General features: G+C 34.7%; 1 protein-coding gene across 2 annotated transcripts in view; it reads right to left on the bottom strand.

The window, feature by feature from the left end:
- Positions 1 to 7,008: 7,008 nt before the first annotated feature.
- Positions 7,009 to 25,524, bottom strand: part of GOLM2 (golgi membrane protein 2) — a 96,993-nt gene continuing 78,477 nt past the window's right edge. The window contains exons 9-10 of one of the 2 annotated variants that reach the window (XM_059059402.2): positions 15,367 to 15,534; positions 7,009 to 9,124 (exon numbers count right to left, since the gene is read on the bottom strand). In XM_059059402.2, coding sequence (XP_058915385.1) covers positions 9,054 to 9,124; positions 15,367 to 15,534 — 239 coding nt within the window. In that variant the 3' untranslated portion in view covers positions 7,009 to 9,053. The remainder of the gene's footprint in view (positions 9,125 to 15,366; positions 15,535 to 25,524) is intronic. The other variant, XM_059059403.2, reaches the window with a different exon arrangement.

Below are 25,524 nucleotides of genomic sequence, written 5' to 3'. Positions count from 1 at the left end.
AGAAAGGTTACTGGTAGTAAGCCTAAATGCTTTTGCAATTTATTTAACATTTTAACACCGTTTACATCCAGCGGTCACTTTCTGCTAGGCTTTTTTTTCTGCAGCATCTAAAGATCAAATGAGATTATTTATGGTGTTTTCCTTTCTCCTTAAATGGTAGTTGTTAATGTCATTAAGCTTCAATAACAACCCTGTCCAAGATTTTAGAATAAAATAAAGGTTTAAAAATATGGACTTAAAAAAAGTGTGAAGTATATTTAGATGCAAAGCATTAACCATAGGAAAAAACATAATGCAAAAAACTAGTGGCATGTATCCGTTTTTTGTTTTTTTTTAAATAAATTTATTTATTTCTTTTCGGTTGCGCTGGGTCTTCGTTGCTGCGCGTAGGCTTTTCTCTAGTTGGGGCGAGCGGGGGCTACTCTTTGTTGCTGTGTGCAGGCTTCTCATTGCAGTGGCTTCTCTTGTTGCAGAGCACAGGCTCTAGGCACACGGGCTTCAGTAGTTGTGGCTCGTGGGCTCTAGAGCACAGGCTCAGTATTTGTGGCGCACGGGCTTAGTTGCTCCGCGGCATGTGGGTTCTTCCAGGACCAGGGGTCGAACCCGTGTCCCCTGCATTGGCAGGTGGATTCTCAACCACTGTGCCACCAGGAAAGCCCTTGTTTTTTTTTTTTTTTTAATTTAATTAATTTTTTTATACAGCAGGTTCTTGCTAGTCATCCATTTTATACACATCAGTGTATACATGTCAATCCCAATCTCCCAGTTCATCCCACCCCACCCCCCACTTTCCCCCCTTGGTGTCCATACGTTTGTTCTCTACATCTGTGTCTCTATTTCTGCCTTGCAAACTAGTTCATCTGTACCATTTTTCTAGATTCCACATATATACGTTAATATATGATATTTGTTTTTCTCTTTCTGACTTACTTCACTCTGTTTGACAGTCTCTAGGCCCATCCATGTCTCTACAAATGACCCAATTTTTGTTCCTTTTTATGGCTGAGTAATATTCCATTGTATATATGTACCACAACTTCTTTATCCATTCGTCTGTCGATGGGCATTTAGGTTGCTTCCATGACCTGGCTATTGTAAACAGTGCTCCAATGAACATTGGGGTGCATGTGTCTTTTTGAATTATAGTTTTCTCTGGGTATTTGCCCAGTAGTGGGATTGCTGTGTCATATGGTAATTCTATTTTTAGTTTTTTAAGGAACCTCCATACTGTTCTCCATAGTGGCTGTATCAATTTACATTCCCACTAACAGTGCAAGAGGGTTCCACACCCTCTCCAGCATTTGTTGTTTGTAGATTTTCTGATGATGCCCATTCTAACCAGTGTGAGGTGATAACTCATTGTAGTTTTGATTTGCATTTCTCTAATAATTAGTGATGTTGAGCACCTTTTCAGGTGCCTCTTGGCCATCTGCATGTCTTCTTTGGGCGTGTATCTGTTTAAACTGTTCAAAACTATGCTATATGAAAACATTAAAAATAATCCTATTTATTATTTAATCACTAAGTAATGTAATACAAGTATCTTGAATCTTCAACAGTCTTTCAGTATCCCTTATTCCAGAATATATGGAATATATATTTACCTTTTACCTGATATATAAGGCATGTGCACTTCAGAATCCATTCTAATTAATTCTATCTCTATGAGTTATGTGTTTTTTATCACTCTTATAGCAATTCAGTAAGAACGTAATATTTATAATAAATATTAAAATATCAGAGCTGTCATCTAGCTCCAATTTTGCAATCACTTGATGGCAATGACCATCTAAAACATAACATGGTCAAAACTAAATTTAATTTTCTCTCAAACCTGTTTCTCTCTCAGTGTTCTCCAATTTACAGAATACGGTTTTTCTTTCTTATGTCTAACATCCAATCCATTGCAAATGCAATAATGTAATCCTTTGAAATATATCGTGAATCTAAACACTTTTCATCACCTCAGCTACCTCCCTAGTTCAAGAACCATCATCGCTCACCTGGAATACTGTAACATCGCTCACCTGTAACAGTCTTTAAAGTCTTCCTGCTTCATTCTTTTTTTTTTTTTTTTTTTTTTTTGCGGTACGCGGGCCTCTCACTGTTGTGGCCTCTCCCGTTGCGGAGCACAGGCTCTGGACGCGCAGGCTCAGCGGCCATGGCTCACGGGCCCAGCCGCTCTGCGGCATGTGGGATCTTCCCGGACCGGGGCACAAACCCATGTCCCCTGCATTGGCAGGTGGACTCTCAACCACTGCGCCACCAGGGAAGCTCTTCCTGCTTCATTCTTTAACCTCCTTCAATCTTTCCAACACAGTAGTCAGAGTGATCATTTTAAAAGTCTTTATAAATTTTCCATCACCCTTAAAATAAAATCTAACTTCTTTACTATGACATGAGAAACCATTATCTTGGCTACCTCACTGAGTACATTCCCTACCTCTTGCTCTTTGTACTCCAGTCATATTGGCCAACTAACTGTTCTTTGAAAAAGTGTATTCTTGCATAAAGGGCTTTGTATTTGTTGTTTCCTCTGCCTCTAATTCTCTTCCCCCAGACCTGTGCTATTCAATAGCCACTAACCACATGTGGCTACTGAGCACTTGAAATGTGGCTAGTGTGGTGGAGGAAGTTAATTTTAAATTTTATTTAATTTTAATTAACTTAAATTTCAAAATTAATATTTGAGTGACTGCTTAACAGTGTTTACATTTAGGGTGATGAAAAAGTTCTGGAACTAGATAGTGGTGATGGCTGCACAACACTGTGAATTTACTTAATGCCACTGAATTGAACATTTTAAATGTAAATGTGCAACAGTAAATTTTATGTGTTTTTTACTACAAGGATCTGAAAACTTAGGTCCACACAAAACCTGCACACAAATGTTTACAGTAGCTTTATTCATAATTGCCAAAACTTGGAGCAACCAAGATGTCCTTCAGTAAGTGACTGTGTAAAAAAACAGTGGTACATCCATACTATGGAATATTATTCAGCTAAAAAGAAATGAGCTATCAAGCCATGAAAGGCCATGGATAAATCTTAAGTGCATATTACTAAGTGAAAGAAGCCAATCTGAAAAGGCTATATACTGTATGACTGACTCCAATTATATATACTGTATGACTCCAATTATATGACTTTATGGAAAACTCAAAACTTTGGAGACAGTGAAAAGATAAGCGGTTTCCAGGGGTTTAGGGGTAAGGGAGGAGGAATAAGTGGAACATAAGGGATTTTTAGGGCAGTGAAATGATTATGATACTATAATGATGGATACATGTCATACACTTGTCCAAATCCATAGAATTAATCCTAACATGAACTAAGGACTTTGGCTGATAATGATGAGTCAATGTTGGTTTATGAATTTTAACAATTTTACACTGGTGCAGGATGCTGGTGGGGAAAGCTCTGTGTGTGTGTGTGTGTGTGTGTGTGCGTGTGCGTGTGTGTGCGCGCGCGCAGGAATAGGGTATGTGGTGACTTTGCTTTCTATTCCATTTTGCTGTCAAGCTAAAACTGCCCTAAAAAGTAAAGTCTATTTTAAGTATGCTTGGAACCTGAGTATGTAAATATACTTATTCAACTATAAGTTTAATGAACTCTAAATACCAACCAAATATTTTCAGTGGCAATGTAGTGTCCAAAATGAGATGTACTGTAAGTACAAAATATACACTAGATTTCAGATTTAGTACAAAAGAAAGAATGTAAAATATCTCAGTAGTATTCTCTATTGATTACATGTTGAAATGATAATATTTTTGGTTAAATATCAGAATTTCATCTGTTTTTTAAAGGTGGAGACAATTTTAAATTACATAGGTGACTTGCATTATTTCTGTTTTTTTTTTTTTTTTTTTTTTTGCGGTACGCGGGCCTCTCACTGTTGTGGCCTCTCCCGTTGCGGAGCGCAGGCTCCGGACGCGCAGGCTCAGCGGCCACGGCTCACGGGCCCAGCCACTCCGCGGCACGTGGGATCCTCCCGGACCGGGGCACGAACCCGCGTCCCCTGCATCGGCAGGCGGACTCTCAACCACTGTGCCACCAGGGAAGCCCCATTATTTCTATTAAGTAGTTTTGCACAGGTTATTCAAATGTTCTCACACCACCTCTTCAGAAAGGCCCTCCCTAATTATCCTATCTAAAATAGCACTCTTCCATCACTATTTATTCAGATCTATTTTTCTCATAGCATTTATCACTAGGAGTATAGAAAATAATTATCTATCTCTCCCTCTGGCATATAAGCTCCATGAAGGCAGTGACTTTGTCAGTGTTGTATCCCCACTACTCAGAACAGTTACTTAATAAGTTACTTAATAATAATACTTAATATTAAGTAACTTAATAACTTATTAAGTTACTTAATAAGTTACTTAATAAGTAATTGAAAACATGATCCATGTTCTTTCACGATGGACTCTTTAGGCTTATGTGTTAGGGAATGGAGTGGACAGCATCTTGAGTACTTAATAAATATTTGAAGAATGAATCCCAAATCCACATTTCGGGGTCTCTCAGCATTTCAGCCCTCCATTTCCAAACACTTACAGAACAACTACATTTGTATTTCTTTAAGTTCATTCTATTGCCACCTCCAATCAGCTATTAAACCCATCCAATGAATTTTTCATTTCAGTTATAGTACTTTGCAGTTCTAGAATTCCCATTAAGGTCGGGGAACTCCTGTAAGCTGAGCGGCCAAAAAAAAAAAAGAAAAAGATAAACACACACACACAATAGAATTCCCATTACATTTTTTGTAACTTCTGTTTCTGTGCTGAGATTCTCTATCTGTTCAATCATATTTTCATTTAATCTTTGAACATATTTTTAATACCAAAGCCATCTCAATTTTTCTAAATATGGATCACAATTTCTCGTGTCTTTGTACTTCTAGTAGTTTTCCGTTGAATGCCAGATATTGTATATATCTTGTAGAAATTCTGAATTGTGTTATTTTCTTCTGAAAAGTGATGATTCTTGTTTTAGCAGTTACTGCAGTTACTGAGGGGTCACCTTAAACTAGTGTAGGCTCGGTTTTATGCTTTGTTAGTTCATATCTGTGGAAAGGAGTTTCATAAGTTCTAACTTGGCAGGACTCAAATCTCCATACTCTGTCTCCCATGTCAATGGTGTCAGAGCATGTTAGGGCAGTGTACAGTAGGTCTTACTCTAGGGCATGGTCTTTACTCCTAAGGTGCAACCTTTCTAGTGTTTCAGCTGGATGACACAGTTGTTAAGGAGATTTCCATCTTGGCAGGCCCAGACACCCAATGTCCCTTAGCACTGTTTTATGCCAACACTGCTTGACCTCTGGTATCTGTTCCATTCTCAAGTTTGTCGCAACTGCTATTCGGTATGCATCAGGTGGTTTTGCTATGGTTATATACAGCCTGTCCTCAGCTATGGACTTGTGGGGACCCCTATATGGATTTCTGGGGCCACTTCTCTGAATTGCTTCCTTTTATGATGCCCCATCCCATAATTTCCAATATTTCAGCTGCTCCCCACTGTGATCTCTATCTTCCTGGCTTAGCACTCCAGCCTCTTTACACCACAGGAAGCAGGGTGATTGTGGGGCTCAACTGCTTAAGTTTCCCTTATCTCAGAAATTTCAGTTTTGTGCTACCTGAAAACAGTTGCTTAATATATCTTGTCCAGTTTTATAGTTGCTCCTAATCCCGGAGGGCTAGGTAAGTTACTAAATCATAGCCAGAAGCAGAAGTCTCCCTTCCCTCAGATATTTTGAAGTGGAACTAAGGAAAGAGGAGCAGCCCCTCAGGTGGCAAAACTAGGAAAACATGACCTGCTAGAAATCTTGGTTAGAGCTTTGAGCAGGGGAGCTGGTCTGACAGAATGAAGAACAAGTAGAGGGAAGCAGAAATGGGAGTTGGTGAAACACGTTGGCAGCATTCAAGTCCTTGTTTCATTTGTCTTCAAGTCCAGGATACACCTGCCCTATATGCAGTTTGCTTACATGGACCATTAAATTCCCCCTTTTTATCTGGGATAGTTGGTTTAATTTTCATCTGGAACCCTTAGCGAGGAGAATCTTTTAAAAGGAACTAGATGTAGTCCAATTAGAACTGAATGTTGATGGCCCACATGTGATGTTAAGACTCAGTAACCTAAACTTTGGAAATGTATTCGTGTCACACTGTTTGTCTTATTAAAACCATACGGTAAGACATGTGAAAGAACGAAAGTTTCCAAGGTCAGCCATTATGGGAAGTGACTACCTCCCTCATGTTTTTGTTTTTATTTTTATTTTTAACATTCTCTGCCCTCATATTCTAGCAAATTTTTTTGTTACAGGATGATACGAATGAGAAGTCAAAAAGTCATACAATCTTATTTTTTTAAATAAAGGTATAGTTTGAGAAATGACTTTGAAGTAATATTTACATTTTTTCCTGGAACCATCTTCCCATGTATATTTTATATGCTGCATATTCTCTTTATGGGTCAGTAACAAATAAACTTACGAGGTTCTCCCTAATCTTACCCCTTCCATACCTCTTTAGCCTAATATCTCTTCCCCTTGCTCATGATACTCTAGCCTCACAACTGCAATGTTTCAGTTATGCGAAAACCCGATTATTTGGAACTTTATAGACCTTGGAACCTTGGAACTTTGTTTTATTTATAATAGCTCTTATCACTATTTAAAATTATCTGATTCAAGTATTTACCTGTATATTGTCTGACTGCTCCCACTTGAATGTAAGCTCCATGAGAACAGAAACCTGGTCTACCTTATTTACTACAGTATTCTTACTACCTAGAACAACGCTGGGCACATAGGAAGCACTCAAAATTTGTTGAATAAACTAGCATTACAGTAAACAGTGCTAGTGTAAAAATTTCTGCCATTCTAGTTTAGCTTAGCTTAAAATGAATTCTAAATTTACTCAAATTTTAGTGTTAAAATCTAACTATTTGCATCACATGCGTGTGATGTGTGTATATGTATCAGAATCAGCAAAATAGTAATACAAGTTTAATTTTTAATTTATTAGAACCCAGTAAGTGATGGTTTTAAAAGCAGAGTTTCCATCAAATTAACACTTAATTCAGGGCAAAAATACATTTAAAAAACGTAAATCTTAAGGCAGAAGTAACACGTTATAAAACCAGCATGTCTAATACAGACTGTAGAATGTCAGAATTTTAAGAGATTCACATAGTATTTTATAGCACTAAAATGTTAATACAGTCAAAAATATTATCAACTGATCCAAGATTTCTCAGTTTATAAAATGTCTAGACTGCTAATTGAAGAAATTTTGCTGTGTAAGTAATAGCTACCATACAAGCAAGTGATTGTTTTTATGACAAAGGAACTAAGGCAGGAAATTTCATGGTTTTCATTTGTAAAAATTTTACAGTATTAAATATAAAGTATTACTAGGAATTTGTTTTAGATTCATCTTCCCACCCTAACTTCCCAAATGTGTACATCAATTCCCTTTAACTCCACTTAAAAAAATTCTGTGAACTATCATACATATTCATTATAGGCCTGACTCTACTCACAGCAAAACCATGAATTACTAACTTTGATATGGTAGAAAAAACAATTTTAGTAAATCACTACATCTTTTCTGGGTTGCTAAATAATTTTAAACTGAAGTCTAAGAATTTTTGCACCTCCAATAATTGAACAACCTTTTTTTAAAAAAAATCTCTGTAAGTTTGAATTTTGACTAGAACCTGAGTACAGGGGGGGAAAAAAAGCATCTCATGGTCATCTGCAATTAACAGTAGCCCTTCTGAAACACAGAGTTAACAAGCTTAAATTTCTCATGATCAAAACCTTTTATTTGGGGGGAGGGGGATAAGATTTAAAAGTTCTTTCAATCAGAAAACAAAGATTAGCTAGCTTACACGTTCTACTGAAGAGTGTCAAAAAGGACAGATGCATTTAAAATAATTTTGTAAGTCTAGCAAATATCAGGTTTATGGGTTCTTAACTAACATATTAAGTAAATACAAAGGTTCTTCATCTTTATTACAAACTTTTAAGCTATTTTAATAAAATGGCTGTAGATCTCACTGTACTTCTACTTATCTGTGCATTAATAAAAATCTGTTAAAATTGCTTATTTAATACTTCTGAAAAAGTCTAGTCAAATAAGATCACTAAAACTACCAGAGACTCTCTGAAATACTGATGGCAAATTCATTTCAAGGTTCATTTAGCCTCTTTCAGAATCTGGCATTTAAATCATTAATATCTTCACCAACTTTAACTCTGAAAACATAAAAATTTTAGCCAGTAAAGGTTAAACAGTACTGGTATTACCTGAAAAACTAAAAATTGAAAATATATAATCAATCATGCATTTCACAATTTCATGAACTAAGTAAGGTATAACTCATAAATATTGTTATATCTTTACACGTTATCTCAGCTTTCATCAGGCCTCAGCTGAAAGCTTATTTGCCGAAACACATCCTAACTCATGTAAAATAAAAAGAGTAGGGAAGTGATTTTGCACATTGCTGCCCAGTGTTTGGCTTCCAGGTTCCCCTCTCTTTCATGCAACTATTCTAGGTATGATTCCTTGAATAGCATGAGATGAGGGGCGGATATAACAGAACACCTGTTGGGCTAACAAGCATATATTAGTGTATAAAAAGTTTTCCAGTTGAATAATTTTTCTCTTTGTGGTTATGCTATGTGCAACATATAAACTGTACAATCATTTTTCCTGTTTGTATATTTGTGGAAAGAATTAAGCTCAATAAAATGTAAAATATACATTAGTTTGCTTTAAATGCAAAGATTACAGTTTTGCTTACTTTGTTTTTGGCTCAACTGTAACAAAACCCCAAAGTCTCTGCTTTAATAATACAATATGAAAAGTTCACATATGTACATGGGTACATTCTTTCATTTAAAATTTTCCTTATATCTATCTCAATGTATCTTTACAACTGATACAACTGATCTTTACAACAAAAGTCAAAATCGACAAAGTAGAAATGATTCCATTTTACAGCACTTTAGGTTTTCTAAAGTTTTCCTTTACGGCTTAAAGGGCATCATTGAAACGTTGCTTTCCATAGTCTGCAGGATCCATTTGAAGTTCTTCTTGTTCATCATCTGTAAGGAAAATAATCAGGTATCAAGAATATTATTTTTAAAATCACTTACAGAAATCCAATAAAATAATCCCTCTCTCTCTTTTTTTTCCCCCTCAGCCTTAATGTAGTTTTCTACTCGTTATCTTACACCTTCTATAAATGCTGTTCTGTTTCTTAGTTGCTTGGCAAATGAGTGAAAAGTCTGTAACTGTTTTGGAAAATCACTTAATTTTAACAAATCTTTTGATGATAGAGAAAAAACAAAGAAGGGAAGGAAGAAAAGAAGAAAGGTGGGGAGAGAGAGAAAGGAAAGAAGAAAGGAAGAAGGGAAAAGAAAGAGGATGAAAGAAACAAGTAGAGCTAGATAGTTAGCAAAGCTTTAGGATTCCACAAACACTGAGAAATTGTTCCTTTTATGTAAATATATTATTTCTATATAGATGAAAGTTAGTCCTTTAAATTAAAGCTTTGGTAGAAATCGTTCTTTATACATTTTCATGCCTTTAAAAACCAAACATTTTTTCTAATAGTAAAATTAATCCATAGTCATCAAGCAAAAATTAGAAAATAAAAGAAAAATAAAAGTTACTCATGATCCCCAAATTTAGCGTTTTAGTGAATTTCTTTGCTATTCTGCAAATAGCTTACCAGCAACTTCCTAAGTGGAGTATGTTAAAAAACATTTTCTTTACCGAAAAGAAAAAAACTATCACACAATATTATTAGACACTAACACCCTCAAAGTCACTTTGAGTAGCTATACTAAACGACTCCATATAGTGCTTCAGAGTTCGACTTATTTGGCTATTGACAGGTTTTTCTGGGTCCTTCCTGGCTATCACCTGTCACTTCACTACTCTCAGCTTAACTATCAACAACAATTCTTCTCTTCCTTTCTAATTTTATAGTTATTTCTATCTTCAAGTTTTGAAATAAGACTGCTCAGAGTATAAATTAGCATTTTAATTAGAGCTTAAGAGGCTCCCTTTTTAGTACATGGTTTTTAATGACATCTTTTGGCTCCTCCACAGCCTTAAAAATAACTTTTGTTACTTTCTGGTTCACAGTTACAATTACCCAATAGGTTCGTCTTTGATAGATTGAAGTATTACTATCATAACTGTCTGGGTATATATTTTAAAGAGGGGTTGGATTCCAAATTCATATGTATACTATAGCTATCTCCAATCTATTCTTTTAGGTTTGATAGGTTTTCCACTCTCAGCTTCTCTAGTATATTCTATGGTAACATTTTGTTCAAGAAAGATGCCATGTGGTGTATGTACTCTGTACGTGTATTTGTATGTACCATGTAGTGTATGTACTATGTATTAACTTTCCATAATGACGTGTTCTTATTTCTTCTTAACATTTAGTTATTAGAAATGCCAAACAAACCAACTTTCTCTCACCTTTCAATAACTTTCCTGTTAAATTCATAGAAATTCTCTTTTAGAATTGCAGGCAATCATTCTTCATATTCTAGCAAATTGTTCTCATATTTTTAACACTGTAATTCAATAGCAATGATAACCCCAAATCTGTTAGGTGCAAAGGCTGAAATTACATCCATAATCACATTTGTATTTCGAAAATATACTAATCATTCTCTTATCAAAGAACTCTTCGTACTTTAAAAAAATATCTTGGTTTTAAAAAGGAAAATAGTCACTGGCACCTCTCCAGAAAGCTCTCCTTAGGAACCATGTTATGGGACCTCACCGTATGGCTATAAACACATCTTTTAGGACTTTAGTAATTAAATGAAGACAGTCACCATGGAGCAGTGGGAAAACCTACTATATAAAGGAGAATTTCTAGAAATTTACAGGAAAGTTATTCAAAGGAAAAAATGATGCTACTTTTTGAGATTTTTAAATAAATAATTGTAAAGAGAAAATAAGATAACAGCAAAGGTCTAGGAACAGAAAAACAGAACCCTAGTCCTGGCTCAGGCACTTAACAAACATGATCTAGTTCCTAAATCTCTTTAGACTTCTAATTACCTTCTCGGTAGACTAGGGTAACAACTATTTTTCCAACTTCAAAGTAAATTAATGCATAGGAAGGCAGTCTTTACTTCCAAAGTCCTCTATAAATATAAGGAGGAGTATGTTGGTTTCATTAATTTATACTCTTTAGCAAAGTTTTAATATGGTGCCTTCACATTGCTTTTTCATAATTTCATAGGACTTCTGATTCCCTTTTTCTTACATTGAGCTATCATTTACATTAACTAGAGTCTACCTTCAGTGTAGCTAGTCTAACCAGAATTCAAGTTTCTACCAACAACCTCTTTGCATTTATCTATGACAAAATTACCTAACCAAATCTGATATACAATAACAGCCACTAAATATAATTATATGGACTAATATTTTATTTCGTTTTACAAAGAAGCAAAATCTGTAAATAACTCATCAACATAAAGTGACTATTAAATATAAAGATATTTATAATTTATCAAATAATTTCTAATTCCCTCTTAAGTAAAGAAAGGACCACCTCCATAAAGCAAGCTTTACCAAGCAAGAATGCCCTGGGGAAATAAGGCAGTGAGCCTCCATTAAAATGTATAAATTAATCCACAGGCCAAAGTGCAATTGTCCTCTAAGGCAGGCAACCCAGGGAAAACACTCTATACTTGCTTTTACTTTTTAAAAAATTATTTTATTCAACATTTACACAGTGCTCACAGTGTGAAAGATCCTGTTCTAAGTGCTGAATAAATATTTAAATCATATAATCCACATAACAATTGTTGAATTAGGTAACTATATTTATCCCTATTTTACAGATGAGGATTTCAAGGCATAGCGGTATAGGTAATTCACAAGGTCACAGAGCTAGTAAGTGGTGGAGCTAGGATTAAAATCTAGGCAGTCTGGCTCCAGAATCCAGGCACTTAGGCACTATGCTAAACTTCCCTCCATAGGTATACTTAGTAATGTGCATTTCATATTCTATTAAACAAACTTGGAACTTCTTTGGTATTAAAGATAAGAGTAAAGGGAATTTGTAAACATCCATATCCTTTTTATAATAAAGAATGAATTAAAAGATATATCTATCAGATGTGTAGTGTTTCCAGACTTAATCTTTTAGTTAACCTTTTCATTGGATCACTAGCAGAAGTCAGGGAAAAAATGTTTACACCAATGTAAATAAAATAATATTTCTCTTAGGATGCTTCAGGAAACCAGGAATTAAAAATCAAAATAAACCAGGATTGTAAACACAGGAAAAACTGGCTTCACTTAATTCTACAGAAAACACTCTGCAGGCAGTACTGACCCAAATGATCAATATGCACAAACAGGCATCAGAGATAAAGCTGGAATTCTTTAACTCCCTATTGGCAGAGATGCTGTCAAAGCCTCCATTTCATAATCCAGAATTTCGGAGACCAAAGTCAGTGTCTTTAGCTGAAGCTAGAACCTCAGTCCTGCAGCTGGAATGTCTAATACTAGGGACCTAACAGCTTGAGAAAAAACAAAACAAAACAAAAAACCACAACTACTTCTAATAGCAGGGAGAGCAGAGCAGAGCCCCTACTGGTAGAAACATTAAAGTGATTCTGAAGTGCATGCTTCAATTTTTGAAGTCTCTGGCTGTAGAGTTTCAATGGGAGCATAAAGTTTCCACTTTTCTTTCTAGGGTTTGGGGGAAGATGTTATTTTAGGCATGCTAAAATATGAAACACATTTGTCCCTAATACTTGTGTTACAGTGAATCCACTATGAATGTGACCACAAAATTTTAGAACTAAGAAGGATCATCTATGTATTCTCGTTCAACACCCTTACATTACAGATGAAGAAATGGTGTCCCAGAGAGTATAAGTGACTAGAAAAGCAATACACAGCTGGTCTCCTAATTCTAAGGCTAATGGTTTTTTCCACTCTACTGCCTGCTTTCGCTGCAAGTGCAAATTGACCTAAGAACCCAACCATTATTTTTACACTGAAGCTATGAAGAAATGCTTTTAAATACTCTAACTTAATAATAAACATTTGGAATACATATTGTTGATAAACTAGGGAAGAACCATAATTCTCCCTCCCCACTTTTTAGACAGTTAATACTATACCTAAAGAATCTCTGAAAACATGTTTAAAATTATTTGGTATTAAATATCCAAGTCTCCAGTATTCCTTTTTAGTCAGTTCACCCAAACTTCTCTCTCTGTATTTGCTGGAGCAGATGTTCTTACAGCTTTCTGTTCCCTATGATAAAGGAGTCCCTTGGTAGCTGCACTATCCTGCTGCTATCATCTAGTGAACCTCAAAATGGGATAAAAAAATGTTAAATGGCAACCTCCAGCTCAAGTAAGATTCACTTGCAAATGTGGAAACCCCCAAATTTAACCATCCCTTCCCTACTTCATTGAGAATATCATCTTAGGTCATTTCCTTATATTCTTTAGAATCAATGGATTTATTCTCTTGTGAAAGGAAAAGGAGTGGTTGCATGAGGGTGCTGGGGACCTAAAGTAGAAAGTGGCAATGAGAACTAGGGGTGGGAGAGGGAGAAGAACATAGGAAAGAGAGAGAAGGCACTGAAGATAAATGAGTCTATTATGGATAAAAATCATAAAAATATCAAATGAGAATTTTGTGATAAAAGTCATCAACATTAAGATAGCCAAAATATAAGAAATAATTTTCAATATCACTGAAATTAATTGTTCTAATAAAACCCTCAATATTATACAATGAGATGATAGAAGCTTCTATGAAAGAAAAACAGAGAATGTTTAAAGTGTAAACCAAGCAAGATTGTAAGACCAGAAGTTAATGGGTTATTAACCTAGTCACAGTTGTAAGAATAAAAACTCAATGAGAAAGGCATAAAATGATCAGTTAACAGTATTTATCCAGGGCCCTAGATACGCTAAGGACTACTGTGGGGGTGGGGGCTGAATATGAAGGCAGAAAAGGATACAAACAAAATAGAAGGCAAAATAAATGAAAATTCCTGCCCTCCAAGAGCTTACAATCTAATTGATGATACGAAATACATGCATGAAAAAGCCTTAAAACTAAGTTATAAATAATTGCAAATAAATATAATCCAAACAAATTACAAAAGCAATGAGAAAGAAATGGTAAGATTTATGAAAAATGGATGAGATTGTAGAAAAATGGATGAGTACAATTTTTTCATTGATACCAAAATGTGTTTGAAAATTTCTCATTAACATATCCATATATAACTCCTAGCATTTATTAATCTCTTTCTAATCCAATAACCATTCTTCCCAAACTAGAATGTACTAACAAAATAATGCCTAGGTGGAAGTCAGAGTCTCTAGTTTTCCTTTTTCTATTAACTATGTAGTATTCTAGGACAACTATATTTTCTTCTGAGTTTTACAGAAACAATTCTTGTCAGGAACCTAAATAAAATTTAATTACTTTAAAAAGAGTTAAGGAAGAAATCAAGACAGGTTACATTGAAAAATATTTCATGCAATGTATTATAAAATTGAATACTTCACACATTAAGTTCATAATCAATTTTTATAGAAAAAGCTCCATAAATGCTATGATATAAGCAGGCAGAAAACAGGCCTAAGAACTTGCAATAAAGCAACATACTCTGATATGCATGCATGGGTAGGGGTGCATGCACACAAGTAGATTCTGAACTTTCTCTAAGTTAAAAGTTCAGAAGGAACACAGTTAACAAGGAAAATATGTTGAATCTGTGTATTAAACACAAAACAGACAAATCTTCACAAACTGATTGTTTAGTATAAATTTTAAGCCTCTCAGAACAAATTTCAAAAACAGCCTTGCTATGCTGAATCATTAGTGAAATAATCTTATCTTCAGTGTGGACGAGACCATTCCCTTTGTGGCTGTCTGGTTAATATCTGTACTTAGAATGATGAAATGCTTTCAGATGAGAAATTGGAAAAGATTTTTTTCTGGGAGTATTTGCCTTAGGTAAAGTCTAGAGCCATTTTAAACAATTTAATTCTAAAATGTCTGAAGAGTCTGAGTTTCAAATTGTAACTATAAACACTAATACATATCACATAATAACTAAAAATGAAAAAAATTTAAATGATTTATTTAAAGGTCTACAAATACCACTGTCATAAAATTGTTTTCAAAATACAATTGAAAAACTGCATAGAACCTCTCTGTATTAAGACTGTACTGCTATTAAGTGGGGAAAATTCTACACAAATTCAACCAAAAAACTTAGAGGTGGGTTTCACGGTCACAGCATGGAGGCCAGGCCCACGCTCACCTTGGACGTCTTCCTCTCCACCATCACCATCTTCTTCCTCATTGTAAGCCAGCTCAGCCTGCTTGTCTGCCTCATACTCACCTACGTTACCATCATCCCCATTATAATCCGCCAGTTTAGAGCCATGCTGCGGATCAACAGGGGATTCATTCTCATCAAAGAATCGGCCTGTGAAGTAGGTAGAGGATTAATTCAAGAGTGAAGAGAGAAGAAAAGAAGGGACCTATACTGGAGGTAGACCAGAAAGTAGACAAGTGAAACCTGGCAATTTTCAGGATACTGGTTATAAAAAAAGGATACACTTTCTGAAGGTTATCCAAGATAAAAGGAAATAAGAATGAAGACCGAAAATAATTTTATTTAAGAATTTCTCTTCTGTGTTAATTCCAGTACTTGCTGCTTAAGGTTTGAATGTTTTCTTAAAGAAAAGGGTACAATTTTCAGAATTGTTTTCCTAATAACCAACAACTTCTCTGATAGAAGTATTTGTCTAATTTAACACTTTAGGAGAAGAATAAATAATTTTATTACTAGATACAATACATATTTGAAATCTGTAGTCATTTACTGCTTTGTGAAATATCACTTTCCACGAACAATTCTGATAACTTTTCTTATCAGAATAAATGAGTACCATGTAGGCTAGTTTCTTTTTGGAAAATAAGACAAACTAACATACTGGAGGGCTATTTTAAGTTTCTTCACTAACAGTGATTCACTATAGTCATGGATTTCCAAGGAGGGATGGCAAAGAGAGTAAACTATCAGAATCCCTAGTGGTATGTGTTTTGAAAAACATCCCAAGTAATTCTGATTTATTCTTTCTCATTTCCTGAGCCATATTTCTAAAAGTCAATGACAGAGGAAGCTTAAGAAAGTTGACTGACATGAGGCTGTCATATTATACACATTCATGGCAATTAGAAATCAAGAAGAGCAACAGACATAACACCTACTGTAGAAAGCTATTCAACAATATTCAACAAATGGACATTGAAAATAAAAATACTAGGCAAACTAAGGTGTGACTCACAACACAAGTTAAACTCTATTTTGACACTGAAGCGGCAAAAAAGTAAATTTTAGTAAATCCCTAAAATATGAATAACATTAACTTACTGATGATGTAAGAATTTAAGACGTTTTTAGAAATTATAAATACTTTCTATGATAGGTTTAAAATTTTTCGAATTATATTTTTAAAATTCACATTGCAATGAAACAAACTTCCTCTGCTTGGAAAGAAAAGTTAAGTACAAAGAGAAAGATTTATGGAGGTACTGGTCAATTCTACAGATGGCTCACCACGTCATCAGGCCAATATATTTCTAATTGCTGTGTAAAGAGTCATTCAGGAAATATCAAAATACATAAACAGCTTACAACTCAATATCAAAAACACAAACAACCTGATTAAAAAGTGGTCTGAATAAACGTTTTTCCAAAGAAGACATACAGATGGCCAACAGGCACATGAAAAGATGCTCAACAACGCTAATGATGAGAGAAATGCAAATCAAAACCACAATGAGGTATTACCTCACATCGATCAGAATGTCTATCAAAAAGTCTATAAATAATAAATGCTGGAAAGGGTGTGGAGAAAAGGGAATTGCTGTGCACTGTTGGTGGGAATATAAATTGGTGCAGCCACTGTGGAAAACAGCATGGGACTTCCTTAAAAAACTAAAAATAGGGCTTCCTGGTGGCACAGTGGTTAAGAATCCACGTGCCAATGCTGGGGACATGGGTTCGAGCCCTGGTCTGGGAAGATCCCACAAGCCGCAGAGCAGCTAAGCCTGTGTGCCACAACTACTGAGCCTGCACTCTAGAGCCCACTAGCCACAACTACTGAGCCAGCATGCTGCAACTACTCAAGCCCGTGCGCCTAGAGCCTGTGCTCCACAACAAAAGAAGCCACAATGAGAAGCCTGTGCACCACAATGAAGAGTAGCCCCCATTCACCACAACCAGAGAAAGCCTGTGTGCAACCAACGAAGACCCAACATAGCCAAAAATAAATAAATTTAAAAACCTAAAAACTAAAAATAGGGTTTCCCTGGTGGCACAATGGTTAAGAATCTGCCTGCCAATGCAGGGGACATGGGTTCAAGCCCTGGTCCTGGAAGATCCCACATGCCATGGAGCAACTAAGCCTGTGCGCCACAACTACTGAGCCTGCGCTCTAGACCCCACGAGCCACAACTACTAAGCCCACGCGCGTGCCACAACTACTGAAGCCTGTGCACCTAGAGCCTGTGCTCTGCAACAAGAGAAGCCACCACAATGAGAAGCCCGCGCAGTGCAACAAAGAGTAGCCCCCGCTCACTGCAACTAGAGAAAGCCCGCATGCAGCAACGAAGACCCAAGGCAGCCTAAAATAAATTTAAAAAATAAAACAAAACAAAAAACCCCCCTAAAAATAGGGACTTCCCTGGCAGTCCAGTGGTTAAGATTCTGCACTCCCAATGCAGGGGGCACAGGTTTGATCACTGGTCGGGGAACTAAGATCCCACATTTGGCACGGTGTGGCCTAAAAAACCCCCACAAACTACCATATAATCCAGCAATTTCAGTCTTGGGTATATATCTGAAGAAAATGCAAACACTAATTCAAAAAGATACATGTACCCCCCAATGTTCATAGCAGTATTATTTACAATAGCCAAGATATGGAAGCAATCTAAGTGTTCATCAATAGATGAATGGATAAAGAAGATGTGGTATATATATATATATATATATATATATATATATATATATATATACACACACACAATGGAATACTACTTAACCCTAACAAAGAATGAAAATTTTGCCATTTGCAACAACATGGATGGACAGGGAGGGTATTATGCTTAGTGAAATAAGTCAGACAGAGAAAGATACATACTGTATGTTATCACTTATACGTGGAATCTAAAAAATAAAACAAACTAGTGAATATAACAAAACAGAAACAGACTTGCAGATACAAAGAACAAACTAGCAACAACGAAGACCCAACGCAGCTAAAAATAAATAAATTAAAAATAAAAAAACTAGTGGTTACCAGTGGGGAGAGAAAAGGGGGGAGGTGCAAGATAGGGGTAGGGGATTAAGAAGTACAAAGTACTACATATAGAATAAATAAGCTATAAGGATATATTGTCCAACACCAGGAATAAAGCCAACATTTTATAATAATGTTAAATGGAGCATAATCTATAAAAATTTTGAATCACCATGTTGTACACTTGAAAATAATGTAATATTGTAAATCAGCTATACCACACACAAAAAAAAAGTCAATCAGGAAAACAGTTAAAGAACAAATCATACTCACATAGGCTTTTTTTTGGCAGGGGGGCAGTTTACAACAGGAGACTGAAGTAAATGGGGATAATAAAAAAAAGCATAAAGTCATCTTAAATCTATTCTAGAATAGAGTTGGGTATGTACAATAAACAAATGGAAAAGTTGATAAAACAGTTAGAGAAAAGAAATGGATATACAAGAGTTAAGAAGGAAAAAGAGTAACAAGAGAAGACTAGGTAAGCTATTTGTGAGAAAGATCCTGTCTCCTAATGATAGTAATACAAAACAAAACATTTTGGTGTCTTTTATTATTATGTTTCTCTAACGATAAAATAAATGATGCCAGTGTAAGAAAGAAAAAAGGGAGATTTACAGAAATCTATATTTTCTTTTTTTAATATGCAATATTATGGACAAAATACCTGGAGCAGTTAAATCATCTTTATGCAATGTGAAATTGCTATTTTAAATATATAAACATTTTAATATGGTAGTTACTAATGAGTTTCTCAAAGTACACTATTTCCTCCAAGAAAATATTTTCATTTTTTATAAGAATTATGAAATATAGAAGACCAAAAAATTAGTCTAAAAAGTTACTGCAAAATATAGTTAATTTAACTAATATTATAAGACATGGTATATTAATCAAAGAAATGGTCGACCTGTACCTATTATAATATTCCAACAGAACAATTTACAAAGTTTCTTCTCTTTTTTTTAAAGATGTTTGGTGTTCTGACTAGCCTGAATTCAGTCATAAAATTTCTATACTACAACTACAGTGACCTACAGAGATAATAAGAAAATCACTAACAAGAATGGACGACCACAGTAGTAATTCATACAGTACAATAGACAACAAGAGAAAAAAAACCAGAGCCAACTACATAAAATTGCCAGTCAAGTTGGGGATATCAAACTTCACAATAGACAGTGAATGAATATGGCTATATAAATAAAATGCATGATGCTGATCAATATAACAGACTGCTAAATTATATAATTATTAGGCATCATATTTGCAAAAAACTATAAAAGGGAGAAATCAGTATGGGTTAGAGTTAGAAAGAAAGGTTTCAAAAAAGAGGCAATCAGGTTTCTGTAGTGTAGTGGTTATCATGTTTGCCTCACAAAAAAAGAGGCAAATATATTGGACCATGACAGAGAGAAGGAAAGGAGCATTCAAATAAGAACGAAGATGGAGTATTCAGGAGACAGCAAAGAGATTAATTTGACTGGATTTATATTAGAAAGCAGAAAGATGAAGTATGAAAGATGAAGTTTGAATTGGGAATAATTATGGAAGACCTTTAAAGTCAGAGATTTTAAGACTTCCTATATCTACTTCACAAGGTCATTGTACATTGCAAAGAAAGGCTTGTCTTCAGGACTAGTCCTTGGCTTGATTGTGGGAGATAACTTCTGAGCACTTGAGCCATGCTTACCAGTTTGATTGGACAAATTTATACTAATGAAGTGATTCATGGTGAATATTTGTTTTTGCTAGGTGGAGGGAGGCAGGTCTAGAGTCTGAATAGCTGACCTCAGTCACATGGGCACTACATGTCTACATGAGGATACTACATGAATGACCCCCAATAAAAACTCTGGACACCAAGGATCACATGAGCTTCCCTGGTTGGCAACACTTCACATGTGTTTTGTCACACTTCTTTGCTGGAGACTGGAAGGAGACACTTGGAAGCTTACATCTGCTTTTTCCTGGACCTTGCTCCATGAGGCTTTCCATTTACCAATTTTAATCTCTGTCCTTCTGCTGTACTAAACTATGAGTATTATAACTCCTCTGGGTCCTGTGAACTCTTCTATTGAATCATCAAGCCTCAGGGTGGTCTTGGGGGACTCCCAACACAGCAACTTAATATATCTGTTCTGCAACTTGCTTTATTCCCTCCACATTATGCTTCTGAGATTTATCCACGTTGATAAATGTAGCTTTATTCATTTATTTTAACTCCTATGTGATCCCACTGTATGTCTGGTACATACACCTTGATATTATCATACTGATGAGTATTTGTTTTCAATTTTCAATGTAATAAACAATAAATATTCTTGTACATGCCTCCTTATATATAAGAACGTTTGTAGGTAACATATTAGGTGCTAAATTGCATGGTATGTACAACTTCTCACTCTTATGATCGATCTTTTGATTAACAAAAGTTCTTAATTTTAATAAAGTCCAACTTATCATCTTTTTCATTTATGGTTAGCTTTTTTGGGGGCTTATCTGGTTTTAGAAATCTTTGCTTACTCCATATCATGAATATATTCTCGTGTTTTCCTCCAGAAGTTTTATTAGCTTAAAATTTTAAAGCTTCAATCTATCTTGAATTTAATTCTGTGTATTGTGTGAGATAGGGGAGCCAAGGTTATTATTTTTCCATTTGGCTATCCAACTGACCCAGTACTATTTATTGAAAAGACTATCTTTCCCCCCATTGCATTGCAGTATCAACTGTGTCATAAATCAAGTGACCATATATATGTAGTCAGTTCCCGTATTCTCTGTTCTGTTCCATTGGTTCATTTGTCCATTCTTGTGCAAATACCACACTGTCTGAATTACTTTATCAATAACAGTTTTTATAAGTCTTGATATCTGGTAGTGGACATCAATAACCTTTTTTCTCCTTATAGATTGTCTTGGGTATTCTTAGCAAGACATACATTTGTATAGCTGAATCACTTTGCTGTATATCTGAAAGTAACACAACAGTGTAAATCAACTATACGTCAAATAAAAAAAGTTACCTGCAAAAAGCTAAAAAAAAGTTTCTTTATAAAAATTTCATTTTATATGTTTACTGCTGACATAGAGAAATGCAATTAATTTTTATATTAATCCTATATCTAATAACTTTGCTAAATATATTTAATAGTTTGTAAATTGTTTTTGAATTTTCTACATAAAAAATCATCTTAATATCAGTTTGTTTTATTTCCTCCTTTCTAATCTCTACACTGTTTATTTTCTTTTCTTGTACTTTATTTCATTGACTAGGACCTACAGTGAAAAGCTGAATAAAAGTGATGATAATGGTTATCCTAGTCATCTTCTGGATTTCAGGGGAAAGTTTTTTATAGTTCACCATCAAGTATGATGTTTGTGATAGGATCTTGGCAGATACTCTTGATCAGATTAAGAAAATTACCTTCTAATCCTAGTTTGCTTAGAGTTTGTTTTTAAGGAATATATGTTGAATTTCCTCGAATGCTTTCTTTACATGTATTGAGATGATTATTTGATTTTTCTCATATTTGGTGAATGTGGTAAATTACATAGACTGCTTTTCAAATATTAAATAACCTTGCATTTTGAGAATAAATCCAACATGGGCATTATGTATATAATTTTTATCTACCTTTGGACTTGATTTACTAACATTTTTTTTAAGATTTTTTATATCTATGTCAATAAGAGGGACTTCGTATAATTTTCTTTTTTCATAGCATCCTTAGTTTTGCTATCCAACTTATGGCTAGCTTCATAAAATGAGTTGGGAAGTGTGTCCACCTTTTCAATTCTCTGAAAGAGTTCATGTTAGATTGGTTGCATTTCTTCCTTAAATGTTTGGAAGAATTCACCAGTGAAACCATATGGGCATGAAAATTTCATTAAGTGAAAGTTTTAAATTACAGATTCACTATTTTAAATAGACATGGGACTATTCAGATTTTCCTTACCTTCTTGAGCTAGTTTTGTATACAGGTGTTCTTCTAGGATATTGTCCATTTCTTCTAAATTGTCAAATGTTTCATTTTCAATTAGTGTTTCAAACACTAATTCATAATACCTCACTAAATGTCTTCTAATATTGTTATTTGTAGGCTCTATATTGATGCTCTCTTTTTCATTCATGATATTGTTAATTTGTGCCGTCTCTTTCTGTCTTGATCTGTGCTAGGGGTCTTATTTTCACTAGTCTTTTCAAAGAACCAGTTTTCGGTTTTGTTGATTTAATTATCAATTTTATACAGTGATCCTGAGTTTAGTAATCTAGCTAAACTTTCTTATTATTTAAAGCAGCATCTCTTTTGGGATGTGGTGAGATTTTTGATTACCTATTCAACTTACTTAATCATTATTGGTTTACTAAAATTTTCAAACCTTCTTGAGCTAATTTTTGTAATTAATTTTCCAGGAAACTATTCATTTGATCTAAGTTTTCAAATTTATTGTCAAAGTTTTTAGAATATTATTTATTTTATCTCTTCTATTTTTCTTCATTAATATTACTAGGGGTATGTTTATCTTAAGTTTTTTGTGGTTTTCTTTTTTGCTCCTAATTATTCTTCATTTTCCATTTCATTTATAACTGCTCTTGTCTTTTATTTTTTCCTCCCTTCTACATTCTTTAGGTTTTCTTTGTGATTTTTTTGCTCCCTCTTTCTCTGAGCTAGATTTGCTTAGTTTCTAACCCCAACTTAGCTACTTACTAGCTAAGTAGTCTTGAAAGTGTTATGAAATTTCTTTGTGGGACTTCCTTGGTGGTCCAGTGGTTAAGACTCTGCGCTTCCACTGCAGGGGGCATGGGTTCAATCCTTGGTCAGGGAACTTAGTACCACCATCATTATAACAGTAGAAGCACACTTACTACCACCACTACTACTATTACTACTACTGTTTTGGGGTTGAATTCAACTCATTTAATTTTCAGTTTTTTTTCCTTAATGCTTTTGAGGCCATAAAGTTAGCTGTAAATACTATTTCAGATGTATCCCTCACATTTTGATATGTGTGGTACTTATATTATTGTATCATTCAGTTCTGTAAAATTTGAAATGCCCATTACAAATCCCCCCAAAGAGGATTGACTCTTTATAGTTTATAATAGTTTTAAAATAATATTCATGATATAAATTGTGTAACATTTATTAAGACTCCCTATGACCTAGGATCTAGGCAACCTCTGTAATTATTCCATGAGTATTTGAAAAATGTTTTTCTCTTCATTAAGCAATGGGATCTGTATACATTTATATATATTTGAATAAGTGATAGTTTTTGCTTCAAAATTTCTATAGTCTTGGTGATTTATAAGTTTTGAAAGAAGTATATTAAAACATTTCCCATTAATTATGTAGTCATCAATTAGTCCTTGAAATTGCATCAGCTTTTTGTCTTCCTATTTCCTGGCTATGTATTTAGATGAGGATTCCCTCTTTTTAGGAGATTGTTCCTCTTATTACTATGGAGTATCCTTTAATTTTTCTTTTTTCCTTAAAATCTATTATGTTATTTGCTAATACTTTACATCAGCTTTCTTTTGATTATTTCTCCAAGGAATATCTTTTTTCTTACATTATAGTAAAATACACATTACATAAAATTTACCATCTTAACCATTTTTAAGTGTATAGTTCAGTGGCATTAAATACATTGACAGTGTTGTGTAACCATCACCACCATCTGTGTTCAGAACTTTTTTTAATCTTCCCAAACTGAAACTCTGTATGCATTAAACAATACCCCTTTCCCCACCCAGCCCCTGGCAACTACCATTCTGTTTCTATGAAATTTTACTACTCCAGGTACCTCACATAAGTGGAATCACAACAGTATTTGCCTTTTGTGACTGGCTTATTTCACTTACCATAACGTTTTGAAGGTTCATCTATGTGGTAGCATGTGTCAAAATTTCATTCCTTTTTAAAGCTGAATAATATTCCATTGTACATATATGCCATATTTTGTTTATCCATTCATTTGTTGAATACTTGGGTTGCTTCCACCTTTTGGCTATTGTGAATAATGTTGTTATGAATATGAATGTACAAATACCTGTTCAAGTCCCTGTTTTCAATTCTTTTGGGTATATACCCAGAAGTGAGAAGCCTCCTTTTTTTTTTTTTTTTTTTTTTTTTTTTGCGGTACGCGGGCCTCTCACTGCTGTGGCCTCTCCCGTTGCGGAGCACAGGCTCCGGGCGCGCAGGCTCAGCGGCCATGGCTCACAGGTCCAGCTACTCCGCGGCATGTGGGACCTTCCCGGACTGGGGCACGAACCCGTTTCCCCTGCATCGGCAGGCGGACTCTCAACCACTGTGCCACCAGGGAAGCCCAAGAAGCCTCTTTTATAATCCTTTTACTTTCATGTTTTCTACATGTTTGTGCTTAAGATTTAGTTGTAAACACTATATATAGCTGGATTTGATTTGCATATCCTTTTATCATCTCTTATAACATGTAACTTTAATCTGTTTATATTTATCGTGGTTTTGTGGTATTTGATCTTATTTCTTTGATTTTACTGTTTAGACGCCTTTCTTTGAATTTTCTTCTTCCTTTCTTTCAATATTATCTCCTATTCCTCCTCTACCCACTGAGTACATCTTCATTTTGTCCTTGCTGTCCTCATTAGCTGGTATAATATTCTATGTTGGTAGTTATTTTCTACTCATCACGATGAAGATATTATTCTATTATTGTCTGGCATTTAATTTGCTGATGAAAAATATGCTGTCAATATAATTGTCATTCCCTGGAAATAATCTATATATTTTGGCATCATTTAAGAATTTTCCCTTTATTTTTGGATACTCTGAGGTTTTCCTACAATGCCTAAAAGCAAAGACTTTCTTCATTTATCCCAGGCATATCTGATCTAACAATTCATGTCTTTCTTCAACCTCAGAAAATTCTGAGCACTTTAAAGTTTTCAAATTTCTTTTCAAGTATTGATTATCTACCATTTACTCTATTCTCTACCCAAAACTCCTATTAGACACACATATATCTTCTGTCTCTCTTAACATCTCTGTCACATATACATATGATATATACTTATCTCTATATCTATCTATGTCTTTGCTACTCTGTACTATGCTCTTGTT

Source organism: Kogia breviceps, chromosome 3 (genome assembly GCF_026419965.1).
Source record: "Kogia breviceps isolate mKogBre1 chromosome 3, mKogBre1 haplotype 1, whole genome shotgun sequence".
NCBI classification, from domain to species: domain Eukaryota; kingdom Metazoa; phylum Chordata; class Mammalia; order Artiodactyla; family Physeteridae; genus Kogia; species Kogia breviceps.
Note: the sequence above shows the minus strand (reverse complement) of the source record. Positions and strands in the feature narration are given on the sequence as shown.